General features: G+C 38.9%; 1 protein-coding gene across 7 annotated transcripts in view; it reads right to left on the bottom strand.

The window, feature by feature from the left end:
* The window catches only part of twin (CCR4-NOT transcription complex subunit 6-like twin), a 240557-nt gene that overhangs the window by 43411 nt on the left and 170618 nt on the right, over nucleotides 1–26528 (bottom strand). Inside the window, exon 2 of one of the 7 annotated variants that reach the window (XM_034329477.2) lies at nucleotides 15789–15896. The exons of 5 other annotated variants lie outside the window; for them this stretch is intronic. In XM_034329477.2, coding sequence (XP_034185368.1) covers nucleotides 15789–15802 — 14 coding nt within the window. In that variant the 5' untranslated portion in view covers nucleotides 15803–15896. Of the gene's footprint in view, nucleotides 1–15788; nucleotides 15897–26528 lie in introns of those variants that run through there. One more of the 7 variants, XM_076689639.1, reaches the window with a different exon arrangement.

A 26528-nucleotide genomic window follows, 5' to 3' on the forward strand; every position in this document is an offset into this window, starting at 1 on the left:
TCATGGATCTTACTGCACCCCAGGCTCTAATCACCGATAAACCGCACCCCCGAGCTGCCCCATGGGTGCCAGGCGATCTTGGTATCAAAGTGCGAAAAAAAGAATGTAATTAAACACTCGTTCCAATTATATTCAACAATGTATGTAATAATAATTCTGTAATAAAGAACTCGGTTCAATTAAAAACACCGTCCAATTCATTTGATCAAAAGAGATCCATCATTTTCTTGGTACTCCCTTAAATCCACCCCCGTTTTAACGACCCGACGACAGACGAATAATAACCTTCTGTCCCTGAATGCATGATAAACGTGGTTGGTATTAAAAGGAGAGAAGGGAACCGGTGGAAGAAGGAAGATCCACCCTTCGACCAAGTGGACTCTCCCTCTTTTGTAGATTTCCACGATCTCGAGTGCCGTATTTCAGAAGAATCTTAACAAGAACCCACCGACGGGATTGTCCATCGGTTCCAATTATTCTTTTCCAACGGAACAACGGTAACCCGGGGAGGGCGTTACGGTACGGTTGATTCGGAAAACTGCTGTAACGGATGCAGCTTTAATTTTACCCAACCGAATTATACGGTGTCCCGAAGACGGAAGGATTACGGGGTAACCCGAGAGGACATTTCAAGAGAAACTTCGCTCGAAGAGTTATACGAACCCCTTCTGGGCTTTAAATGAAGGGTGGCGGATGAAAGATGGCGAAAAAATATAAGGTTCTGTCTGTCAACTTCCGCGTTTTCTTTCTTTTAATTATATATCGAGCTGTATTCAAATGCAACGTTCACTGGTAATTGGAGTGGCGTAACGAGAGTGGTCGATGAAAGAAAATAGCAGGACAGAGGAAACGTATCCGGCAAATGCTCGTAATGAGAGTACGCGGAGCATAATCAAACGTTGGATCGTTGTGTATTACCATAAGAGATAACTCTGTTAATGCCAACGGTGACGGTTTATCGTTCTCGTTATCGCTACCAGCACTGATAACGATCGTGCATCGATGGTATGCTATTTTATTTACATGAAATTAATGGGACGATTAAAAAAGATCGCTAGGTATTTCAATTTTTTAACCCTTTATTGACTGGATCTCGTTTTCAATGTGATTAGGTATATGCTACTGTATTTTATTTATTTTCATTTTATACTGCATCCACTTGTAATAATACACAAAATTATCTGTAAGTGTTTAGTATAGAATTTTCATCTTTATTATTTTTCTTTGAACCTTCGTTCCTCAGGAAAATTTCCCTCTTTCCAACTATCACTTAGCCAGATACCAGCAATTCCATAACGAATAATAATAGAGTAGAACCTGAAATAAACGTATCACAGGCTCCATACCATATCGGCACGCGATAAGTGAATACAATATATAGAATAGAACAGCGTAATGTTATACTAATATGTATCCTATCTCGTGTAGAGTGAAACGTTCGAATGCTATTATAACATTGCACGTTCGCTGCGATAGCAGAAAATACAGACGATATGCTATTGGTATTTCACTGAACATGCCCATCAGCATTGTAAGGCGCCAAATGTAACGCTTCGTATCTTGATTCAACTGCACCATGAAATCTCCTTTCTCGGATATCATAAAACTTATCATTACTTTACCTACTCCGATGCGTAGAGGAGTATTTTATTCACCGTAAAAGCTCGAGTTAGGGCGATTTCTGATGGATTTATGGATACTATGGAACGTTACTTTTGAGGGGCTTTTGTTCCGAGCATTTCTGATTTCAAATCAGATTAAGGGATTTAGAAACAATAAGGGTGATCATTGTCTATAGAAAAGGTTTTTTGCATAAGCTGTGTCACTCCTAACAGTTCGTGGCCGGATGGCGTCATAAGTCGTGGTAAAAATATTGAGCAGTATTTTAATTATTAACAATGTATTCGTATCTTTTCCTTTTCTTTTATTTTCCACTCGTTGCGCAGTCGCATCTTTCGTCTCCTTAATGCTTGCCCTTTCATTTCTTTGCCTGCTTTTCGTCCTCTATTCTTTCTTTTTTCTCAGCCTTTCAATTATTCTTTCCAACCCACTCTCGTTCCTTTATGTACTTCAGAAAATATTCGGCTTGTATAGCAAGTAAAATTCTATGGGCTATTGCGAAGTAGCATGGACAGAAGATGAATAGCCAATTTTTTCTTTTCTTTTCCTTTTTGGCTCTTTTCTGGTGTACGAAAGTTTGGGGCTTGATTGAAGCTCCTGAATCGATGCATGGAACGGAAAAATTGCATCTAAAATTTCAAGGACTCTGCCTCGCGTTTTCACGAAGAACGCTGAATCCGACTGATAGCGAATTGCATGCATTCCAGTGAGGTATTTGAAGAACACAAACATTTGCACAATGCCAACGATAATGAAAATAATACCATTTACAGAAAATAGAAACAGACTGAAATAACGAATATTGCAGAGATCGTTAATCATTCTTTTGCAATATTCATCGATTACACCCTTAAAGCTTCTTTTAATTAAAATCCAGTGTTTGAAAAAACTGAAAAAGATGTTCCTTTTTTTTCCAAACAAACCGACTTGTGTTACCGCAGGGCAAAGATAAATCCACCTCTGATATGGGAATTTCAGGACGAAATTCAATTCTACCATGCTGATAAAGGCGAGGTTCAAGCTGTGCAGTCGAGAACTGCAGACCTGTGTAATTCGTCCTCTGGGTTGTATCCGGTCCTCGTACAACTCGCGTGTCTTCCAAAGCAATTTGGACGCAGACCGGACACTGGCTTCTCTTACCCTTCGTACAAGGTGCTTCAGAAAGTTTTTACACCGCGGAAACTGTACATTCTTCCTACCAGAGGTGGTAGAAAAAAAGTTCTTTATAATCATTTACAATTTCTACTCTCTCTGGTTTGCTCGTTGTCAGTTATATACGATCTGACTCATCGATGTTACAGACCATTTAGGTCATTATCTTGCCTTTATGATTATGTCAGGGAAGATAAGCCTATAGAGAACAGATTGTACAATAATCAATCGGACCCGCATTCCTTCGGGATGTCAAACTGTCAGCTCTGTACAGTACTGGGAATTCCATGCGTCACTACTACTATCTTTGATTACACAATCAGTTGTTCACTTAATTGACTGTGGCTGAATCCTCGAATGACGGATCATTTTGGTAACAGCTCAAATTCATGAAATATTTTTATTATAAAAGTGACACGTCTGACAGGTCTATTTCATAAAAATACCATTTCATAAGTTTCGTAGGTCTGGGTCAGAAATAACCCAGCTTCATCGTCTGAAGCAATTGTTAATTATTCATATTTTAAGAAGGAAACCACAGATTATATTAAATTTCATTTTTCATGGAGTACAACCCTTTTGAATAGCTTAATGGAATTACAAGAACTGTTTCTGATTATAACACACACTTTTCCAACATAGAAGCAATTTTCCCAGTCTGATTCGCGACCAGGATATCAGTATGATCAATACAGGCTACGGTAATGCTAGGTCGTGACTCGTTCGCGTAAGTAACTCGACGACTAAAGTGAATCATAGGCCGGTGAATTGCGGATAACATCGAGGAAATATCGTTATTATTTAAATCAATGAGAGTTCACTTCGAAGGCTAGTTTCCCGGTTATTTTCAACCTTCTACTTTGTAATCAATCTCGGTGAAATTACCATGGAGATTGGATAATTTCAAATTTTTCATTGGATAACTCAAAGTGTTAAATCCTGCTTTTTTTTTCTTTTCAAAAATCATGACGTACGATGGGTACATTACAATTTCGTAGATTTTCAAAATGGAACCACGAGATTCATCCGTGGTATTTGCGTTCTGATGTTGACAAACTTCTCGCGCGAATTGCGGCGGAGCATGCTCGAGCATAACAAACGATTCTATTATCGAAGCGTATCCCAGATTCGTCTCCGTCTTACGACTCGTGAAAAGCGGAAAATATTTTTCCACGGATTCGCCGTACTTACACGTTCTGATATATATCCCGATCGTATCCCCGAGAACAGCGACACGATGTCCTCGCAAACGATGGATCTTAATCGGATACAGGATGAATTTATACGGTACATTTAGAACGAATTCAATGCGATGATGCAAAGCCATAAAGGTGCGGATAAACATAAATTCAAATAAGTATAGTATACAACTGACAGTTGTAATAAATTTGGATATTTCATAAATAATTGTCTTCTTTTAAATTTGAATAAATTTGTATAAATAATCTTAGAAATTAATATCGGTGTATCTAAGAAAATCTTCATCCTCGGACGGAGGAGTCCCAAATTTTAATTAAATTTTCTATTTTTGTAAATTTCGGTCACGATTAAATATTTCTGCTAAAGATATCTAAAACACGCGTTGGATTGTCTAATTAGTCGTCGAGATCGCAGAACTAAAAGCAAACGTAACACAAAGCGAAGAGCGTCTAAATTATTCTCAACGGGCGATCAAATTGCGCCATCTTTCAAACGGGCACGCGTAATCGGTTCGCGGAAGATGGTGGAAAGTTTCGCGCGATACACCTACAAATGGACGCAGAAACATGGCCGCTCCTTTGCGATAGGAAAGTAACGTTGATTCAACCGGCCAATTACGCGCGGAACATTCTTCGGCGTTACATATTTATGCGAAGCGATTGCCTTTCCACACATGCATCTGCCCGCCCGTTTTTCTCTTCTTACCCTCGCGTAATCCGATATGCAGATGCACATGTGAGGAGGAAGAACATAGTGATTCATGAAAAGGTCAGCCGCTGGTAATTGCGCAAAGATTAAAGGTGCAACGCGTTGGAACGATTTTATTAAATAGGACTCGTTGGAGGTGGTTCGTCTAGCTTGATACACAATCAAATCAAACCAGTTAATCAACGATCAGAACGTATGATAGAATTCCCTAGGGAAAATAGCGCTAATAAGGAAGACTCTCGTTATATATGGGGAAAATTTTTCAATCTTCCAAGCTCTCATTTAAAGGGAAAAAAATGTATTATTTTCATAGATGATGACTTTAGAATTCGCGTGAAATTGCTCGAGCGGCGATATAACGAGAGTCTACTGTATTCGCTTTGCGAACCGGGTCTGAAGAAGGCGCTTATATAACATGTTACACGAAGAACACATGATTCTCATTCAGGATCAGGTCTCACAGTGCAAATTGTTACTGTGGATCCGATTCATCGGATAAGAGTCGCATAATGAAGACAAGTGGAAGAAAGAAACCGGCTGCAAATCAGGTTGCCGTCGAACCTATCTGCCTTTGCAACAGTGAATAGAGATTGAATTACGATAACGAACGATTCGCTTTTCCTGCTCCGGAAGGTGTCACCCGACGCGTGTCTTGACAAATGGCAGACGATGCAAATCCGAATTATTTGAACGGCATCCATGGATTTAACGAAGACACGTTTGGATCAGATTACCCAATAATCTCGACAGCTCTAGCTGACGGTACTTTATTTCTGATCGTGATGGGTACATTTGTTACATACGTGCAGCGTCATCTTTTCCATTCTAACCATGTAAAAAGTAATGGAGTCATTTTCAAATGCAATTATTATTGCAGTCAGTGATAAGAGAAAGAAAAATTGATGCGGAGTAAGAGATCATAGTAAAAATACATACTACCAAATTTAACGACCTACGGCCCTGAGTATCAATATATTAAAGGTGGTCGAATGCAATTGAGTACTCTGTATATAATATAACTCGTTCACACCTGGTATCGTATTTTTTGCAGTAAAAAACCAGCGGGATCGAAGCGTTTAAAATAAACCGAGCGTTTTCTACCTGCTAGTGTACGATCCCCTTAAGCACCTTCTATCGGCATAATTGATCAACTACATCTCATATGGAGCAAAGTGGATCGATAATGAATCCAGTTGGATTTTTCAGTCTCGCAGTTCCGCGGCTTTAGACGTAGAACACTGGTTGCATCGGCGCGACTGTATTACAAGAGCGCTCACGCGATCTGGCGAGATAATTATTGCGATGCAGCATGCAGTACGTCAAGCGATACGCGAGAAATTGCGTGCAACCGCGAGGCGAACGGTCTCGGCGGGGGTTCCAACCCCCGTTGCACGGAAAGAGAGCGAACACGGTCTGAACACCGCCGTCCCCAGATGTTATTATTCTTTGCTGATTATTATTATTCTTGCGGCGGTACGTATATAAAGTCGACGAGGTACGTTCCCTTCCGAGAAGTGATATTTAATTAATGGCCGGTGAGCGCGACAGGTCCCGACGTGATCTTCTTCAACGGTTCTTAACGAAAGATAATTCAGATATTTTCGGCATTTTAATTGATTGGATGAAAATTTTTGTAATGTTAAAAAAATATCAATCTTTTAAAAATATTTTGTAATATTGTATCAGTGAAATTTAAAAATATATTGGATTCTACCCATAATTCCTACAACGAGACAATTACTCCAACTAGACGATTGCAAAATCCTGTTCCTGTATTAATTAGTATCGTATTTCCTGGAAATAATTATGCGAACCGGTAACCTAACATTGATATAATAAATTGATTTAGGGCATATTAATTTCTGTTTCATTAACTACCATCTCGTGCATTAACGGGACGAGCGCAAAGCTTAACGGTGTGGTAAAATATTTTCCTCCTAGAGAACCGTTCATAATCACCATGATATCTTATGGGATGTAGGCTCCTAATCATTACTCTGGATTTATAACTATAATAAATACAACTCAGAGTTTCTTGCAAATGGGCCCAACTGCCCTTAGTTAGAAAAATTAACTCACTTGCAATCTTTTTTTTTGAATTAACTTTCTATCGTAGGTCACGTACTCATTATTTTATTCATGATGAAGATTTAAATTGTAAATCAAGTATCACAATTGATTTTGACATAATCTTACCCGTTAAATTTTAAGCATCAAATTGATATGCCATAAGTATCATTTTACCGTCTTGAAAGCACCTGAAACCTTGTTAGATATGCAACAACTTAATAAATTACCACCCTAAGGGCGAAGCAAACAGAGGTTCCCAATTACAAGCTGATGTTAGGAACACACTCAAGTTCATTCTTGGATAATGTTTTACGCTTAGCCGATGTAGGGATTCGACGAACAAGGAAGTAGAGGCTAGTAAGAGCAGCGTACATTGTTTCATAGCGGTTCGGAGAAACAACGTGGGTGCCATTGAACACCCTAACGAACGCCTACCCACCGTCATCCCATTGTACGTACGGGAACGCACTGTGGTGCTCCAGACAACGCATAAGTCGCCATTACCGTACCACGTAGCTGGTGCCTGTTTTGCATACAAAAAGTGTGGGCGCATTGTCACGTAAATTAAGATATAAATACAGGGTGCACGGTAATGATAGGTTTGAGGATCGACGAACGACGACCATGAAAATCTTGCACCATTATCAAGGTCGATTTTGTGTGGGAGTCATAAAAATGACCCTTTGTATTTCAAGAACTGCACAAATTTTATAGAAATTGAAGTGTCCCTAGGTATAGATAAAAAAGGTTCTAGATTACTGAATTGAAAAAAGAACAAACTAAAACGTGTATCGTTATATAATTAATTTATAACACGTGACACGTTCATTAATGTAAATGCTCTCGGTTATACGGAAGTATTTTGGACACTCTGATAACATTGGCAAGTTGTGGCGTACCATGGTGGCAACACGGCAACTTCAAACAATATGTAACAGCAAACTAATACAAGACGTCTTTGAAACTTGCAGGCATTGCTTCTGTTTATCTAACAACGTCTTCCCACTCGATTCTGATCTACGTTAGGTAGCTTGGGACCCAGAAACCCAGTCTCCTTATTTACTAACCGTACATTGTTCGCCTAACTTCGGAATTCGGAATCGAGAATAGTATAATGTTGAAAAAATGGAAATGAAATAAGATGCAGGGTAGAAAGTAACTCAATATTGACTAAGCGAGTATCAACGTTGTTAAGAATTTATATTATCATTTGCCATATTGTTATCTTTCATGAACGATTAATGATCACTGTTGAAATTTAATGAGATATACATATATTCATATGTTTATTAGCAGATGTAATACAGTATATTCTGAATTTATAATAAATTGCCTCTATTTCGAGCGACCATTTCAGATATAATTTAAATAAAATTGTTATATTCCACGGTAAATGCTAAATTGCATTACATTTTTTTAAATTATACCAGACATGTTCATTTAGAATAATGAGAAACTGCGGATGAAATTATTACGAGGCTATTTGCGAAACTAATGATACGATATTATATAATATTAATACAAATTTTATCTGGAGATTTTTTGAAAATTAAAAGAGTTGTATAATTTCATGACACCAGGAACGAAGACTTTTATAAGGGACTGTAGATATATCTAAACAAACTTGTACCCCGAGGTTCTTGTCGCGTAATTTATCGCAGAGATGTATCGATATCAACAGTGCTGCTTTAGAAATGACAGATTGACAGCCGATCGAGAAACGCGATTAACCTAACCCCCTGGTATAATCACTCTTCCCCGATGTTCGGAACGATCAATCTCGTGCAAGACTACCGGATAAGTTGCGCGGCAACTTCGATTTAAGCTATGAACACGTTTTTAGACAGTCTTCCCCATGTTTTCATCGACGATGTACCATCATTAACAACCTACACGCTAAACCAGATAATTTAGTATCAACTACCATAACTGAGGTTGATATACACTTCCTTTTCAACGTCACAGGACATTTACCCCTTTTGATAATCCTTCTACTCAAAAGGCTTTATATTTGATAAATAAAAGAGAAGAAAATTGATTTCAAATATCTATTTTAATAGTTTGAAATGAGGTTGATATACACTTCCTTTTCAACGTCACAGGACATTTACCCCTTTTGATAATCCTTCTACTCAAAAGGCTTTATATTTGATAAATAAAAGAGAAGAAAATTGATTTCAAATATCTATTTTAATAGTTTGAAATGAGGTTGATATACACTTCCTTTTCAACGTCACAGGACATTTACCCTTTTTGATAAACCTTCTACCGAAAGGCTTTATATTTGATAAATAAAAGAGAAGAAAATTGATTTCAAATATCTATTTTAATAGTTTGAAAATTTTTCATGAAATTTTTATTCATTTTATCGCAGCTATAAAAATGGTGTTACATATTAAGTACTAGGTTTCTTAGCATGGAAATAACCAGAAACTTTTGTGATAATTCAAGGGGAGGTTTCTTCGAAAAAATACGAGCTTCGAAGTTTCGGAAAATTAAATGCGGTCGTTACGAGAATCACGAGTTACCCTGCGACAAGTTAACGCCTCGTTGTTAAAGAGCAGGAATTGCTCTCGAAAATTCATGAAATTCAATTTACTTGTGCATGCGCGAAAGAGAAGTTGGATAACTTTTCTCGAAGACCCTGCTTCCTCCATCGGGAATAAGTTTTTTTCCATTACTCTACGTCACGTGCGAATTCGTTCGCGATGTTTCAAGGAAACAAGTTTTCCTTCGAGTTTTACCTGCCGATCGTGGACTATAAGATGAACAGTTTCAATGAACAGCTATAAATTATTTACGAGAAGAATAGAGCAATTAGAAGTTCAGAATTTCCTTCTTTTTTACTGTTCTGTTCCTTAAGCAAAGGTTGTTTAACTCTCAGACGGCGGACCATGGAGAAATTATTCTTAATTCATGTAATTGCATTAAAATTGGGGCCCTCTCCCTGGTCCGCCGTCCGAGGGTGAAAATCTAGAAAATGCATCTACTGCATTGCGAATATTTAAGCATCCACAGTCTCATGATTATTATTCAAATATTTACAAAAATTGAAAATGTGTAAACAAAAATTTACGCCTTTAATCAAAGCACGAAGCTTCACCTTTTTTTCATTTTAATCCCCGAAATTCGTGTTTTTACACGAAGAGTCACCCCTTTCACCAGGCGGACCAGACCCTTTATGTCTGGGATGAATGCATCAGACGTATCAGGTTTTCGCATGAGAGCCTTTTAAAGAGGCTCAGCCCCGTTTAATGCAATCTGCCAGCGCATTGACGCGAAACTTTCGGTATTTAGGGCTACTCGCGTGTTTCCCATTACGATCATATCTTCCGGTAACGTCCTTGCAATTGCATGTATCCCTGTGCCGAATTAATTAATGGAGATATTTGACCGGGAGCCAGGATTCGCTATGCAGATGCAACAATACATAGATTTCAAATTTCACGAAGACGTATCGATGCTGACACATTATACTGTTCGTTGTTCAAGTTAATTATCAGTATTATTAAATTATCCCAATTATTCATAGAATTAAATTAAATTTTTGAACATATTTTTGAATACTATGAAAAAAAAGAACACTTCTATTAGAAGGGTGGCATATTATCTGATAGTCAATGTACCTACAATAGGTTTCGAAAATATGTCTATTCCTAAATAAAGTATCATTGCACATTTTAATCTACAATGCTGGAAAAATAAATTATAGAAAATTGGAAAAATGTATACGGGCAAATACTTTTGAACAACGTCCTCTCGTCATGGTCCCCGCCCTTCGCCTAAAAAAGCACAGCGATCCTTTTTAAAAACCGAACAGAGGGAAGGAGAGAAGGAAAAAAACGAGAACAATAGTGGTGCATCGAGCGAGGTTAAACTGGTCGCAGCATAAAATGCTGAGCGCATAGGTGGTTAGAGAAACAGAGATGGAATCATTCGAAGTTTCCCTGGCAAGTGCGATTACGGCAGATGGTTTGACTTGGAGAAACATCCAGGTCGGAAATAGACGACGTTTCGTATTTCGCTTCGAAACGCGAGTTCCTGAGAGGGTGGACTGCTTCGACTAAATGGGACTGGCACTCGATATCCGCGTCACCGGAAAACGGCTGAGGGGTTTGATATTTTTCCTCTATCTTGTTCACCAATCGACAGCTTCGACTCGCAGATCGATTATTACTTTCTCACCTCGTTACCTTTCAATAAAACGTTCTCGCTCTAACGTTCGATCACATTTAAAATCGATGAATATTCTTTCTTGTACTATTTGGGAATTCTACAGGGTGCTGCCAAAAAGGTGGCAGTCCATGACAATGGAAATCCAAAAGTCCAATATTAATCTAATATTAAATTAAAATTCGGGCTCTCTCCCTGGTCCGCCGTCCGAGGGTTAATTTTTAAAACAGCTGATCAAGCGTGTACTTTTTTTGAATCATCCTCTATTCAAGTAATTATTAAATTATTTTCTTTTCTCCGATTAAAGTCCAAAATTAATCTAATATTAAATTAAAATTCGGGCTCTCTCCCTGGTCCGCCGTCCGAGGGTTAATTTTTAAAACAGCTGATCAAGCGTGCACCTTTTTTGAATCATCCTCTATTCAAGTAATTATTAAATTATTTTCTTTTCTCCGATTAAAGTCCAAAATTAATCTAATATTAAATTAAAATTCGGGCTCTCTCCCTGGTCCGCCGTCCGAGGGTTAATTTTTAAAACAGCTGATCAAGCGTGCACCTTTTTTGAATCATCCTCTATTCAAGTAATTATTAAATTATTTTCTTTTCTCCGATTAAATTCTGAACAATTATTGTTTAAAAAGCTCTCAAAGCACCTGCTGGCCGATCAAACGTTAATCAACCTTAGATGGTGCAATTTTCTTGAAAAAAAGAAGAAAATAAAAAAGGTACGTCGAACATCGGAGAGAAGTGTCTTCAAGACGTTATTTCTTTTACCACGAGTGGAAAATTTTCTAGCGGAAAGAAAGCAAAGAGAGCAAAGATTTCTGTGGAAAGTGGCGAGAGCAAGGAAGCGAAGAGAACGAACTCTTGACTGTTACAGCTACATCGCTTTCCTTTTTCTGCCCTCTTGACGATGATAAAAGCGGATCCTCACGTACGTACGACATCTTCAACGAGTCTTCATACATATTGTGTTTAACTTGTAAAAGCTCGCTTTTTTTATATAAATTTATTTTCAAAATTATTATTTTGCTTTATACTTATCAGGACAATTGACAACTATACTTCATTATCATACTAAAATTTTCATGAAAAAATAATATTGAATATTAATTTTCCTTAAGTACTCCCCAGGCCAGAAGCAAACGTCTGCTCTTCTTAATAAAGGCTACAGTAGATCTACACAGGTCTTGGCAACATAAATCTACCTCCTTAGACACACTAACTTTACAGTTTCAAGAACCCACAATGAACTTCACGAAATTATCCCCCGTTCTACATGTTAACCAACAGAAGTCGACGTTGCTACCAAATGTACCCAAACTTCACAATAGACTCGTCTACTAAAGTCAAAGATCAACTTCTATACTATTTTCACGTCTGCTTTAACCAGCTACCCGATGCGAACGTAACCCGCTTTATGCACCTTCTCTCTCTCGGTTAATTCTTTTTAGATGAGCTTTCAACGAGACAGTTTCATTAAAAAAATATTCCACTCGCGGCAGCCAAAGTACCTGTCTCTCCGTGGCTTGTAAAAATCCCGGAAATTAAAGATGTTAAAAGCTCGCTGAAACGAGAGTACATCGTTTGAATATATAAAGTAAATGGTTTTACCGCGCGGTGTACAGTGGGGGACAATTGACTGACGGTAAAGAATTTTTTATGAACATAGATCACTTATTTAAACAAAGCGATGAAAATCGGAGGAAAAAGTTTCGAAGACTTTCAAACCACCTATCAATTATTACAAAATATGTACATTTTTTAGTATGAAAAATCAAGCTTCATATTTTTGTAGAAAGAAAAATGAAATAAAAATCACTCCGTTTTCAAATGACGAGTTAACTGGAATTCTCCGTTTGAAATATTAAAGCACGTAACTCGGAGGGGTCAACGATACACATTCATCGGATGCTGGTCACAGGAAGAGTAATCACCTTGGCAGGATGCATCGAAGAAAACGAAGGGGGCCAATGTCGGTTGGTATTACTGGGCAGCAGAGCGTCGCTTGTTCCATTTGTCGCGCAGCCACGTCATCATGAAGTCATATTTCACGACTTATGGTAATTACGATCCACCACCCAGAAGTCACATTCAGCGTTGCAGCATGCGAGACTCTTTGTCATGGGTCATGTATATTTATATGTACCTTAGTATGTTCGCACTAACACGAGCGAAACATACGAGCAGACGTGTATTACGGTTTTTAAGGGATGGATCGTGGCCATTTGTTGGTAGAACCGTGGTATCAATCTGCACCGTACGGCCCTGACCAGTAGTAATTATTGTCTCCCTCGGATGGCGCCTCCGGCGGTACCTAACCTAACCTAAATATTTCTGCGCAGAATTTTTACATTAATAATCACCGACTAAACCACCTTGGCCCAAGCATCTCGCAATTTTGCTGCCTTCAACGCGTTTGTCTAACACCGCCATTACTCGAAAATGCTAGACACGCAACTCATCCCGTACAATCGTGCCATTAGGAATATTTCATACGTCTGAAATATACACAAGTGTACTCTACGCAGTAAATTCATCGCTGAATTTCTCTGCACGAAACAGAATGCCTTAAAACGCACAGAAAATTCATGACTATCGTTACAACTGAAGGAACATCTCTTGCCTAACCTCAAAATTTTCTTCATCTTCGAAACGTATTCACCATTTTGTATTCCATGCAAACCTACAATTTTATTCAATAATTTTGTAGTATGAGTTGAGAAATGGAATAAAAGAGTTCTTCTGTGAAATTCTTTTTATTATTCCCTAACCTTTAAAATATATCCTCCATTTTGTGTTTCGTGGAAACTTACAATTTTATTAAACCTTGAACAACAGAGTTCGGATCAATCGAGAGCCAATCATATAATTGGATGAATAATTTTTAGAGAAACAGTGGAATACAAAATTGAATTGAATGGAATAAGGGAGTTCTTCGGTAAAATATTTTTTTTTTTGCTATTTCAACTTATGAATTGATGACACTGATGTATAAATGACAAAGATGAGATACAGCTGCGGTTACAAGAACCATGTCCTATTCCTTCTGGCTACTTTCACACAAGTACTTCTGTGGTTACTGGAAACCAAGTTTATCACTCGAGGAGAAATAAAAGTTTCTGGTTTCTTCCGAGTGTTCAGATGTCGAACGACCATCGAGAAACCGCGCGGATCGCATTTTCTTTAAAGTGTCGTTCGTTTCACGAGGGAATGATTTCCGTTGCGACAAGAACTTGAAGAGTTTGATTAGCACTGAACATTCTTAGATGTAGATAAAGCACTCTGATGCGTTTTCTCAAGAACTGGGCAATTTATGTTGAAAAAACATTTATGGAGTGTTTATGTAGTCATTTTCAAAAAATTCAAAGCTGTAAACTGATATGCCATAAGTGGTATTTTCCAGTACTTTTATGTCATTAAACTATTATATTATATTTCTTCTTTTAAAACTGCATTATTCTTTTTTCATTTTCAAAATTCACGCGATTCCAAATTTTTATTTTTATTAATTATTGATGTTTGAAACAATTTCAGTAATGCAAAATTTCAATTTCATCAATGCTTTTCAATTCCCAAACTTGTTTTCAGAACGTCAAACAATATTAATTGAGTAACTTAACGAGGATCCCTATCGAAAATAATTTGTCGAATGGCATCAACATTCCCTTCGAGTGTCATAATGGTAAGAAAACAGTGTCCCCCGTTTGATGTATATATTTTGCAGTGTCTTGCCTTTGAGTGCACTTTAAAGCCACTCGTTCTGCCTCCAATGTTCGTGTACCGACAGAAGAGAAAAGAAAAAGACAGACAAAACGAGGTGCTATGGCAACAGGGAAAGACGAAGATATGTTCGTTCTACAAACACATAGCTCATTAGCAGTTCACTTTACTACCGCGTTATACACAGTTGATGCGTCCTTTGTTAAACATGATAGTCCATTATACGACAGCGAGACATTTAAAACGAACTTATGACAAAACGAAGATATACAATTCTTATTATCTACTCAGCTTTTTTAAAGAAGGATTATGGAAATAGCAAACCGAATCAAATTAACACTTTCTGGAATGGATGACTTTTGCAATTTTAAATTTCTTTTAATATTTATGGAGATCCAATCACGAGATTAATAATTTAATAAATTTAGGCTCACTTAGGTCAATTAAAATAATTTAAGCTCTCAAGAAGATGAAATTCAACCCCTGAAGATCAGAATTGCATAAAAAAATGTTTTCTAAATTCCAAGTGGGTTTGAATTTATTAAAACGAATGATGAATCTCCCTCTCCCTATATTACCTTTCTTGTTCCACTCTAAAAGCAAAATAAATTGAAGTCCTAAATTACTGTCTTCCATATTATTAGAACTGAAATGTACCCTTGTTACTACAAAATGGCACACAAAAAAGGAGCACTGATTCCCAAGACTCGACCGCGTGGAGGAACACAAAGTCTCTTTATTGTTCGCGACCATCAGTCATCCCTCTCACCCTAAGGGTATAGTCTCGCAAGAGATCTTCAGAGTCACACGATGAAGGTGGGGGCAGCTATTGTGCGTGCAGTTTTATCGGTGCAAGTGTTCCATCCACGCCTTCGAGCCTCGGGCACAACGTCGTCTTCGTCTTCGTCAGGGAGCAGGGATTTTTATAAAACGCGTAACGAGTTCACCAGTGGAATCTCGTTTCGCACGAACGCTCGTTCGCAGACGATCCGACCAACTGATACCGACTGACGTTCGCCGAGAGTAACATGCAATGTCATTTGTTATATGGACGAACGATCGGCACGAACCGTGTCGGATGACAATGAATTCACTCCAATTGCCTCGAAGGCTTTAACATTACTAGCCTCTTTATTACTTACATTACTTCCTCCATGGACCTCAGAAGCGTTCCATCCCGATCAGGTAATATGACACTCTTACCCTATGGAGATGCGGGCAACTAACTTGCACTCGGGTCTGACACTTACCTGAAACAAAAAGAAAAAAGATTTTAATATATGATGGCACAGTTCATCGATCTTTTAGAAAATTTTTTAATGGATGGTCAGATTTCTCTGATCAAGGCTGTGCGATGGCGAATAAAAAAATATGGAGTATCCAAAGGGAAGATTAAAGGTAGCAGTCGGTGAAACGCATGACCAAGTTTGGAACGATAAGCTGCGGTAATTAACACGCGTATCAAGATGGAATTCCAGCTGTAACATCGTTCGTGCAGATCGGAAATTTAATTTAATTTCATGCGGATCAAACGGTCAGCTTTTCTTTCGCAATAAATCTGCCGTGCAAGGAGGATCATCTCGTACAGCTCAATTCTATTCGTTGCGGTCATTTATACGCGAAACGTTAATTACAATGTGGCCCGTATCGTGTACGATTCATCGGAATCGCTTCGATCACCGATAACCGAACTATGTGCAAACGAATCGTTTGTGCTTTCCTATCGGTCCAATTAAATTTCAGAAAGCGTTCACTGGATAAAGGTATTCGGTTACCTCAGACGCTAGATAGTGGAAAGCTTTGATAGATTTAAACGATTAATCGATTTCGGTTCGAGGAAATCGTTTGTACATACATTTTTTCAGGATACAATTATTTTAATTCGGGAAAATAGATGAAAAAATATGAAATATTATACTACACTTTTTGGTTAAACGAATTTAGATTTTTTTAATACTTGGATTTTCTAATTGTAAGATTTAAATTATTGATGATTAGAAATTTATAACAGCAAAATTGCTTTCATAAATCAGACCTCTGAATCAAGTTTAATAACAAAAATCAATACTTATCAAGAAGGGAAAAAGCAATTTGATGTTACACTTTGATGAGCACGTAACTAGTACCAAAGAATTTATATCCGAATAAAATTTAAGTACACGCAGTAAATGCCATCATCTTATTAACTGCAAACTTATAAATACTCGATAATCACTGGACATGATTAAACAGGTAATTACTTGTGCTCATTTCGTGTAGTATCTTATAAACCACTTTTTATGTGCAAATAAATAACTATATACCTTCGTTTTCTTTCCTTTTCACAAATTTTCTATCTTTTTACAGTGCTACGAAAATGTAACGAGCATTCATAAAACTTCCTCTTTTTTTAATTGAGAGACGAATATTATGATATGAAAACATAATTAAATATGAATAATTAGAAACGAGAGAAAAATTATTAAAAATTTGAAGTGGAATCGATAATCAAATATTTCATTTTAAATTTATTAATAATTCAAAATAATTAATATTAAATTCCACTTTACCATATTAGTAAATTTTGCAACATAATGAAAATTACTCAATGAAATAATAAAAAATTAAATAAATTTTAAAATAATGATATCTCTGGACCAATACAGCAGTTTCTATGATTCTGGAAAGGGTTAATTAAATTTAAGTTTATTATCACACTGTAATAATTTTATCATTTCACCTATAGAATGAAAAATAATGAAGATATCATTTATGGCGTGATCTAACTGTACGTTATAGCAGGCTAGCTTCTCTAATTGCTACGAGCGAGGCGTATCCTCGACGTGTGTCCTGTAACTGTTAGAAATCTTGCTGTCACGTTACTCGAGAAAGTTGCTTCCTCGTGGACGGAGATACGATATTGTAGAAAATCATTTTCGAGACCGTACACGAGATAAATCATCGCCAGACTATTGCTTGACCACGCCTTTCGTAGACGTGCTGGCATTCATTCGGTTGGATATCTTGTTCGACGAACAACCCGATGAAGTTCAAAAGGTCCTTGGGTGATACACACGTCCCAAGACGAGACACTTGGACCGAACAATTAAAAGCAAATATCAAAAGTAAATAAACTAAACAACATTGTCTGTAATTATCACTTTGAATAGCTCGAAGATTATTGCAAACCTCGTCGCCATTTTCTGCAGGAGAGACTACCATGCTCGACACTGTACATTCAGCGCCGGCTCAAGAGGAGACCTAAGCCCTGGGCCCCATTTTCCAGGGGGCTCTTTCTAAGTTTTCCATTCATTGTATTAGAAAATATTTAATTTTTGAATTTTTCAATCGAATATCAATTAAAAGAGTTTGGTAACCCAGGGTCCCAGAAATCTTAATCCGATCCTGTGCACAATCAGCAACTTTTCCTTTACGACCCAACCACCGCACCCACCGATACTATACGGACCTTTTCTCTTCATGGTTCACAGAATCCTTTGATTTCACTGTACAGAAATGGTCGGAACGATGATGGTTTAGGATTTCCCGACAGCCGGACGTTTTTTAACGTCCCTCGAAGATAATCCTTCAAAAGCCAGAACGGGATGTGGAAACCCGTGTTTCAAATGTCATCTAACAAGGCATCTCCGGGTTCGACAGGGAAAAATTCCGGATATTCAGGCGATAGAACGGATGCCAGCACGTCTACGAAGGTGTGGTCGATCGTCTGGCACCTGGGTCACGGCGATATATCTCGTTCTCGAAAATGATTTTCCGCGATATCGTGTGTCTGAAAGCGGACGGGCAGGGAGGAAAGTGTCCGTCTCTCTCTAGGTGGTAGACACTGCCGAGCATACCAGTGATTACGTCAAGCAACCGTTACCCCTTTGCGCACTATGGATAGTTACGTGCCAGATGGCCACACATATTCCAGGTGTGTCCGGCTAATATGACTGATTGCAATCTCCTCGAGCCTCAGGTAAATGCCTTTTCACACCAGAAGAATCAATTTTCCGGGATGCGAATGAAACACCACTGATGGCTTCCAATTAGCAGGATATTTTTCTTTAATACACAAAAATTCGGGTACCCGAATTTCATTAAGCAGCCTTAACACTTCCAAAATAACACTAAAAACAATCATACATAATTCAAGATAAAATAGAAATTATTTAAGTTTTCTTCTTTCTAATTTGTCATAGTAGATTGCTGTTTGAATGAAAGAGTCCTAAAGGTCTACGACGTCAATGGTGGGCCAATCTGCACAGCTCCACAGAGAACTTGGAGTCACTGTTGCTTGGTTGTTGACTCTGGCCATTGCTTGCTGGCAAGCTGCTACACGCTGCCCGGAGCAGACGCGCTTTAATAAATGGGGTCCGGCCGAGGTTACAACCTTCATCAACGAAGATACACCTGATACCATCGGCAATCTCGTCACGCCGCCCAGTATCATTACTGAACCGTCTACTGTGCGCTTCGTTACATACCACGAAGACGCGATCCGATTCTAGACTTCCTGTGAGACGACCGAGGCGCTTCCATGGAGACCCTACTAATTGAAAGACCGCCCTATCTGTTGGGACGCGGCAGACTTTGGAAAACTGGATGCAAACGGGCGATGTTACATCGTACCGGGATAGTTTCTGAGTTTATCTTTACGCTGATGTAAGATGTAACTTGTGAACTAAGCGCGAATAACGAGACACCTGTGGACTTTGCAAAGCGAATTCTATGTTTCTATTTTTCTTTGGAATTTAATCAAACGTTTGTAACAGGACTAATTAATAATTGTCACCGTATGTAAATATGGATCACTGATTTGAAATTTCGATTAAGAAACAAATATCAGTGTTTAATTGTTTAATTTACATTATATCTTTTTATATTCACAGTCGAACTTACACGATTTCAATGGTAAAATAATTTCAGAAACATTAATTCAGCATCAGAGGCTTTAATTAAAACTCATTGAATCGAATGAATTTTAATTAAATTCTAATTAGAATTTAAATAGTAAATTTAATTATGTAAGGCTTTGCCATTTAATTTGTTTCCCTCCTTCTTTTTATATCTCCACATTTGTTTTAATAGAAGTTGAATTTTAATAATAAGCGTTCAGCAGACAGTAAAGCTTTAAAAATATCGTTCTTTTTCTCCCTTTTATTGCATCTTCTGGCAAGATTACTGAAATTCAACTGTCGCAAATTCTCCCAGATTGCATATTGTTGTGCATTTCTACCTACTGATATTTTTATCCCTTGCATTATCTGTGGTAATGCTGATGTGCTCTTATTAAAAACACGTGTCGCTATACAAGCAGCTATTTCTACAAACGTTGCTCCATTTCTTCTTTCCTTTCCATAAATTGATTCACTAGATAAACATAGGTATTATTAATATTTTTAAATCTAAATTTCTGAAAAATAATTGAAAAATCTACCTATGTCCGATCTTTCATCTACCAATAAAAAGCCGCATTTCAAACGAGTAGTGCCAGCAAGGTTTAATAGCAACCCTAGATTGCCCAGGATTCTCTACAATTTAGATCGCATCGAATCGCGAGTGGGGACACGTTAGTTTTCTTCAAGTGAAGTTGTCGCGGATGGGAAAAGCAGCTGAAGGAAAAAGAGAACAAGAAAAATGAACGAAATTGCGGTTTGCTCGCATTCCTCCCAGCTGATCATCGTAGCTCATCCTCCATCGCGTTTGATTACACGTTGTTGTATCGTTATCTGGTAGCTTCTCGCGAGCATTATCCCGGATTATGATGTGTAAATGTAGGTTATTGCTAGGGAATCTCGGTACGATTGAATTTTACGGCTGGTGCAATCAAAATCCCAGCCCTCCGGGCGAAAACGCGAATCGAAATCGGCGGTTCATCCAGTTTTTCTTTTACACCCTAACGATTCACGTTGGAAATTACCGAGCTCCACGTCCGTCCTGATGCGAGAAACAGAGGTATTACAGCGGAACGAGGACATTTTACTCTCGAGAGATTTTATGACAACCGAGGACGCATCTCTGCGGAAAGTGGATCGTAAAGAGAAGTACAATTTGTATTCGTAAAAACACAGACCACCGTAATGGTTACGTCTTTCCATCGATTTGTTCGACTCTATTTGCGAAAGAAATTAAAAGGAAAGTGGACGATGATTTTCCTTTTACTCCCTATAGTTTCGTTTATATACGGTGATTCCATAAACAAACTCATTTCATAAATTATATAATAAAACAGATTTTATGTTAAAATAAAGAAACCTGAAGAATTTCAATTTAAGCCAAAAGACCTGGTCTATCTCAAACAAAAATTCAAGTCCCATCAATGGATGCAAGTGGCAAAATGTCGCCTGGTACATTTACTGAAGATCGTTTAAGGAAACTCGAACAAGGGTGCCCTAAGTGTTATACCAGATTCATGTAGGTCAAACAACGAGGTTCAGCTACCTCGGTGATTCTCGATGCATGCTGTTTGCCAACCCCGCAGACAAAACCCGCGGGGCATCTCCGTCGCCAACGTATATTGCATCGTCCGTCGAATTCCGGCTTCCTGGCTACCGTGCTACAAGGTGGATGCTTTGTAGATTCGTATGCGAGCGCGCGTAAAAACACCAAGTGCTGTTCATCGTGCGACGAAAGAGGCTGGCGGATCGCATACAACCGCTTAGAAATTCCATAAATTTTTAAGCCATCCCGTGGAGCAGACTTTTTTCGAAGGAATGGAAAAAAGGAGAGGAGATGCGAGGGTGACGTAGCAAAAGAATAATTCCTCTGCACTTTGAGCAATCGCCCAAGATGGCTGTCTACCTTTTTTACTACTATGCTGCATAAATTTTTTTAATACTTAAGATATCTTCTCTGCCTGAACATACTTTGACTCAACCCCTCGGACCATGGAGAGAGTCCCAATTTTAATTTCATTTTAATCCAAAGAAACAAAGTATCGTATTTCTTCTTTTATTCTACCAAAGAAATTCAGTGGTTCAAATTTTACGAAATACAACTGCGTTCTGACCATTCCACGCTTCACTGTAAATTTTCGCAACTATCGGTACAAAGTTCGGCTGGACGGTAATACGTTTCGAGGGTCGTGAAAGAAGTTAAGGGCTGCTGAATCCGTCGTTGACGGAAACTTTCTTCCAAGGTAGAACTACCAAGCGTATGACGGAAAGCGGGCACGTGACGAGCCTCTTGTATCCCTGGTATCAAACTGCTAGAAAAATTCCACTTTCGTACCATTAAGGAACCAACTGCCTCCTCTGGAATCCTCTATTCTCCTCAAGTTGGTAGAACTTCAATTTTTCGAATTTGTCAAGGAAAATTTCAATTTCTTTTCCCGAGGTTTTTGCTCGATATCGAAAATCAAAATATCAGGAATTTTTGAAAAATCATTTCTTAAATTTCTTTTTCCTCACCGCTCTACTTCTTCGGATTCTGCGCCAAGCATCGGGTACGAGCCGAGCGTATGAATAGAAAGGTGCACGCGGACGCGTGAATTGGGCGACTGGGTTACACGGTCGTGTGGACGAGACATCGAGGAAGCTGACGTCGAGTGGAAATGTCACACCGACCAGAAAACACGGAACGATGTGTGCACCATACTCGACCCAGCAGAGAACCGCGTAGCTATGCGAATTTTTCGCCGCATTGAAAACCCTTGGCACGATGGCGGAGCTCGTGGATGCTGAAAAGAACCTGGAACACGCGTCGGAGGGCACTTGCCACTGAGCGTTCGAATGGAAACTGATATTTCCGGCTGGTTCGTGCGTCGGAGTATCTCGAGAGATCGTTGAAGCATTTGAATGATTCAGGAAGAACGATCGGTAAGAGACACGTGACGATTTTTATTAGACGTTAAATATTGAACGAATAAAAAATCGTTAGTATTTTTCTGGAAAATTCGGATTTGTAAGCCTTTCAGCCCAATGACATCATAAGATGGCACACTCAACATAGCGGGGTCATAATATAAGTAATTCAAAGTAATTTACATGGAAAATATTCAGTTTAACATAAATTTGCTGGAAGTGTACTATAGGAACAATACTGTCCCAATTTCCGGTCAGAACAGCTTCTATATAATCGAACGCCACTTCTTCAAATTCCATGTGCACTTCGACCAGCTAAAGGAAACTGTTGCACACTAGCTGACGCATGTTGTTTCGAATTAGGTTCAGATATATGTGTTTTATCGTGGTACGTGTTTGCTGGATCGGCCCAATATCTGTAATATCCGGCATTCGGAAAGGATTCTGCTCGTACGTTTTGGTCCACACTGGGATGAGGTTATTCGAAAGTTCGTTTATCCCGAGGAAATAACACGTATCGACTACGTGTGTGCGATCGTACGATGTTCCCTTTGTGCAGTTTCTCGGCTGACTAAATTCTCGATGGATGGTTTCTTTTTTAACGAATTTCCACCGAACCGAAGCTTAATGAAATTTTCAAAAACAACGAGAACGGAGTTACACGAACTCGGATGAATATTTTGCGAAATTCTGTTGAATTTCATTTATTGATTCCAGAAATATGGATTTAATAATATTTTTATGAATAGAAATGATGAAAATTATTCATAAATTAAATCCATTTACATTAACCCTCGGACGGCCTCGGTACTCGAAATTTTGTACTGTTCCTTTAAAAATTATTCTCCAAATATATGAAACTTTTTCGTTTAAATATGTAAATTTATTCTGTTAAAACACAGTACTCTGAAGGGAACATTTTCCATCATAAAGAATATTAACTAAATTAATATAATTAGTTAAGAATTTTCAAATTTGGAAAAAGGTTTATTCTATTATTTCTCCCGGTGCTCCTGAATTTCTGAAGGTAAATTATACATAGTGGTGGCGCCACTATCATCATTCCCCTAGACGACGCGATGCTAGGGAACCCTAGACGATCCTAACCTTTCACCGCTATTCCTATTTCGACTTCCAACTCGGCTCTGCGATTCATCCAAATATATTTGCATAACGAAATCAAGTAGTAAGTCAAATCAGTCCAGCGTGACACGGAAATGGCATCTTTTGTCGAGTAGTGGGCTCAGCCCATGTAGTTGACCACGCCACGCCGAGTGGATTTAATTCACTTAACCAAAGATACGCAGGTTGGTGGAAACTCGTTACGGGTCTCGGTTTAATTGCGTAAGCTGGCTCCCGTATCTGGCCATTAAAAGCTCAAACGGAGCGGGCTTGTAGCTACGAGATTCAGGGCGCAGCGGGAAGAAACGAAATCGATTCCGATGCTCTCTTTCTTTCTCTCGTTATCCCTCTCTTTCTCTCTCTCTCTGTTCGATCGCTTCCTCTCTCGTTTCCTGTCGTGCGATAGCAAGCCACTTTAGCTCGTCCGACTGGGAGTTACATTTGAGAAAAGAGTGCCCTCCAGCCTCGTACGTTATCGCGATGAAATGGGAGTCGATCTTTTATGTATTGCTAATGGAATTCCAGTAGACTCAACGATTCATTCTATTAACCGTTTCAATGCTCACTCCTCGGGACGTATGTACTTGTCAGGGACAGGGAGTTAGCTGACAGTGACTACTGAATATTATTGGAATTTAAACTCATACAAATTCATGTACACCATCGGGCATGGTAGGCTTTCCTAGGGAAAATGATGGCGCCACTTGTCTTCGTTCAAAATGGCCGGATCAACTGTACAGCTCTTGACCCGAGTTAGGATCTTTAGGGTCTAAATCATTATTTCTTGATAAAATGTTGTAATGAAATTTAGAATAATCTTTGTTCGTTAGAATTACTTTTTAGAATTAAATATCTAGTAAATTGGTGGTTAAACTTAAATAAGATTTCAAATGTAAAGTCGCTGAAATGCAAAACCAATTTGTGGTTAGTCAAACCACAACATGTAAAGGGTTACCCAAGGAGAACGTAGAAGCAGGGTTAAATAAATTAAGACCACTTGGCGTAGAAGGAAGACTTCCTGGTTAAGAGAAGACGCGATTACGTTGCTAGGACGAACCAACGTGCTCACTTTCAACGCAACAAACAGATTTAAGAGACTTAGGTCCGGAACCTTCGTGCAAATTTTACGTCCGAGATCACGTTTCATTTTATACGCTTCGGACTGCGGATCCATCGGTTTCCGCATTCTACTCAGGCTCTTTCCTGAAACGACTGTCTGTAATCAAATTAGATTATCCAAAATTTGTTTGAAAATTGAATTTTTCTTGAATTGTACTGTATCCACCTATGTCTGAAACACTCTGTACAAAAAAAATGTTGCTCCGTCTGCATAGAAAATTGATATTCAGAAACATGAAAAGCATGTTCGGAATGATTCATAAAGGAGTCCAAAAAACAAAGTCGTTACTCAAGCCCAGTGACGGTTCTTATCCTCCATGTTCTACGCTGATTTAAACGAGTATTATACATTTACGTAAAGGGACCAAGCGATGCGAGTGGTATACGGAATCCCGCACACTTGCATCTTCGTAGAAACGCAAAATCCGCTCGTCGCGGCACGACTCCTCGTCTCGACGTCGTTTCGCGTAGATGACATTGTCGCGGAGAGCTGTTTAATCTGGCTTAATGGCGAGTGCAGGGAATACTTAGCGCCTCATCCTTCTTAAATGAGCGACAGCCGCCAAGCAAGATTGTTTCGTCGACACTGAAAGAGCAATGGTTAGCTGCGAAATGTAAACGAAAGGCGCGGAATCCTTTTCTAAATCTTACGTTATTTCTAGTTAAAAATGATAACCTAACCTATAAACATGAATTATTTATCCCAGAGTAATGGTGATCATTAGAAGCGATAAGGTATATTAAAAGCGTCAGACACGTCTCGAAGAATCTCATCCCGAGTGAAGCAGCGAAGTCAATGACGAAGAATATTCCGAGCGACTTCCTCGATTCTTCAAACTTCCCTGTTCATCATGAGACTGCGTTTCAAGTAAACCGCAACGATCGCACGGCGCGTCTACGTTGAGATCGTTCATCCGGCACAAAGGGGCGGCAAACGAGTGGAAACAATACGAAAAGCGAGTCTTATCTCGGCCGATATCCCACGCGGCGAAACTAAAGCGTGCGTGCCGCTGGCCCTTTACGTTTGTCGTGCGCCGGCCATGGCTAGTCACTTTCCAAAGAGAGATCGCAGCCGATAGGTCCGGGCCATTGCATCGGGTACGCTCGATCGGCTGAATGCCAATTATCTGATCCTGCGTATTGGCCGATGTACGCGGCATTCGAATGCAACGTACGCAGGAGCAATATCCAGATGATTATCGTGGCAACCTTCGTGGTGCAATCTTCCGAACTGATCACGGACGCGGAGCGTGCCATTATGCGCATGCTCTATTGCGCATGCACCCTTTGCGCAGGCTCTATTGCGCATGCTCTATTGCGCATGCACCATTTGCGCATGCTCTATTGCGCACGCACCCTGTGCGCATGCTCGTTTGCGCGGACCGATTTCGGGGAATACCCACGAGTTGTTGCTTTGCTTTCCAATAGGAATCGTTCAATTTTTGTGAAATAAATGGAAATCTGATACGATTTAATAATAAATATAAAAATGGAGCATATTATGCCATTTGTGACAATTTGATGAATTATTTAGAAAATAATTTCGTGTATAAATAAAAGAAAAATTCACAGTGTAAATGTTCTTTTAAATAAAAATTTTAATTAACGTAGGCGATTAAGAATTGATTAAAAGTGACCATTAATCCGGTGGTTCGCAAATGTTGCCTAAGTACACGAACAAACGTAAATCACGCGGAACTGCACGTGGCTGGATAACTTTGGAGAACGCAATAGCAGGGCAAATTATTTGTGGCGCATCTTGTCTTTGATTTAGCGCCATGGCAACTGGCGAGCACATTGTCAACGGGAGGATTTAATGCCAACTGTTGAAACACTAATTATCACGAGCTAACCGTA

This window comes from Osmia lignaria, chromosome 8, assembly GCF_051020975.1.
Source record: "Osmia lignaria lignaria isolate PbOS001 chromosome 8, iyOsmLign1, whole genome shotgun sequence".
Lineage (NCBI taxonomy): Eukaryota > Metazoa > Arthropoda > Insecta > Hymenoptera > Megachilidae > Osmia > Osmia lignaria.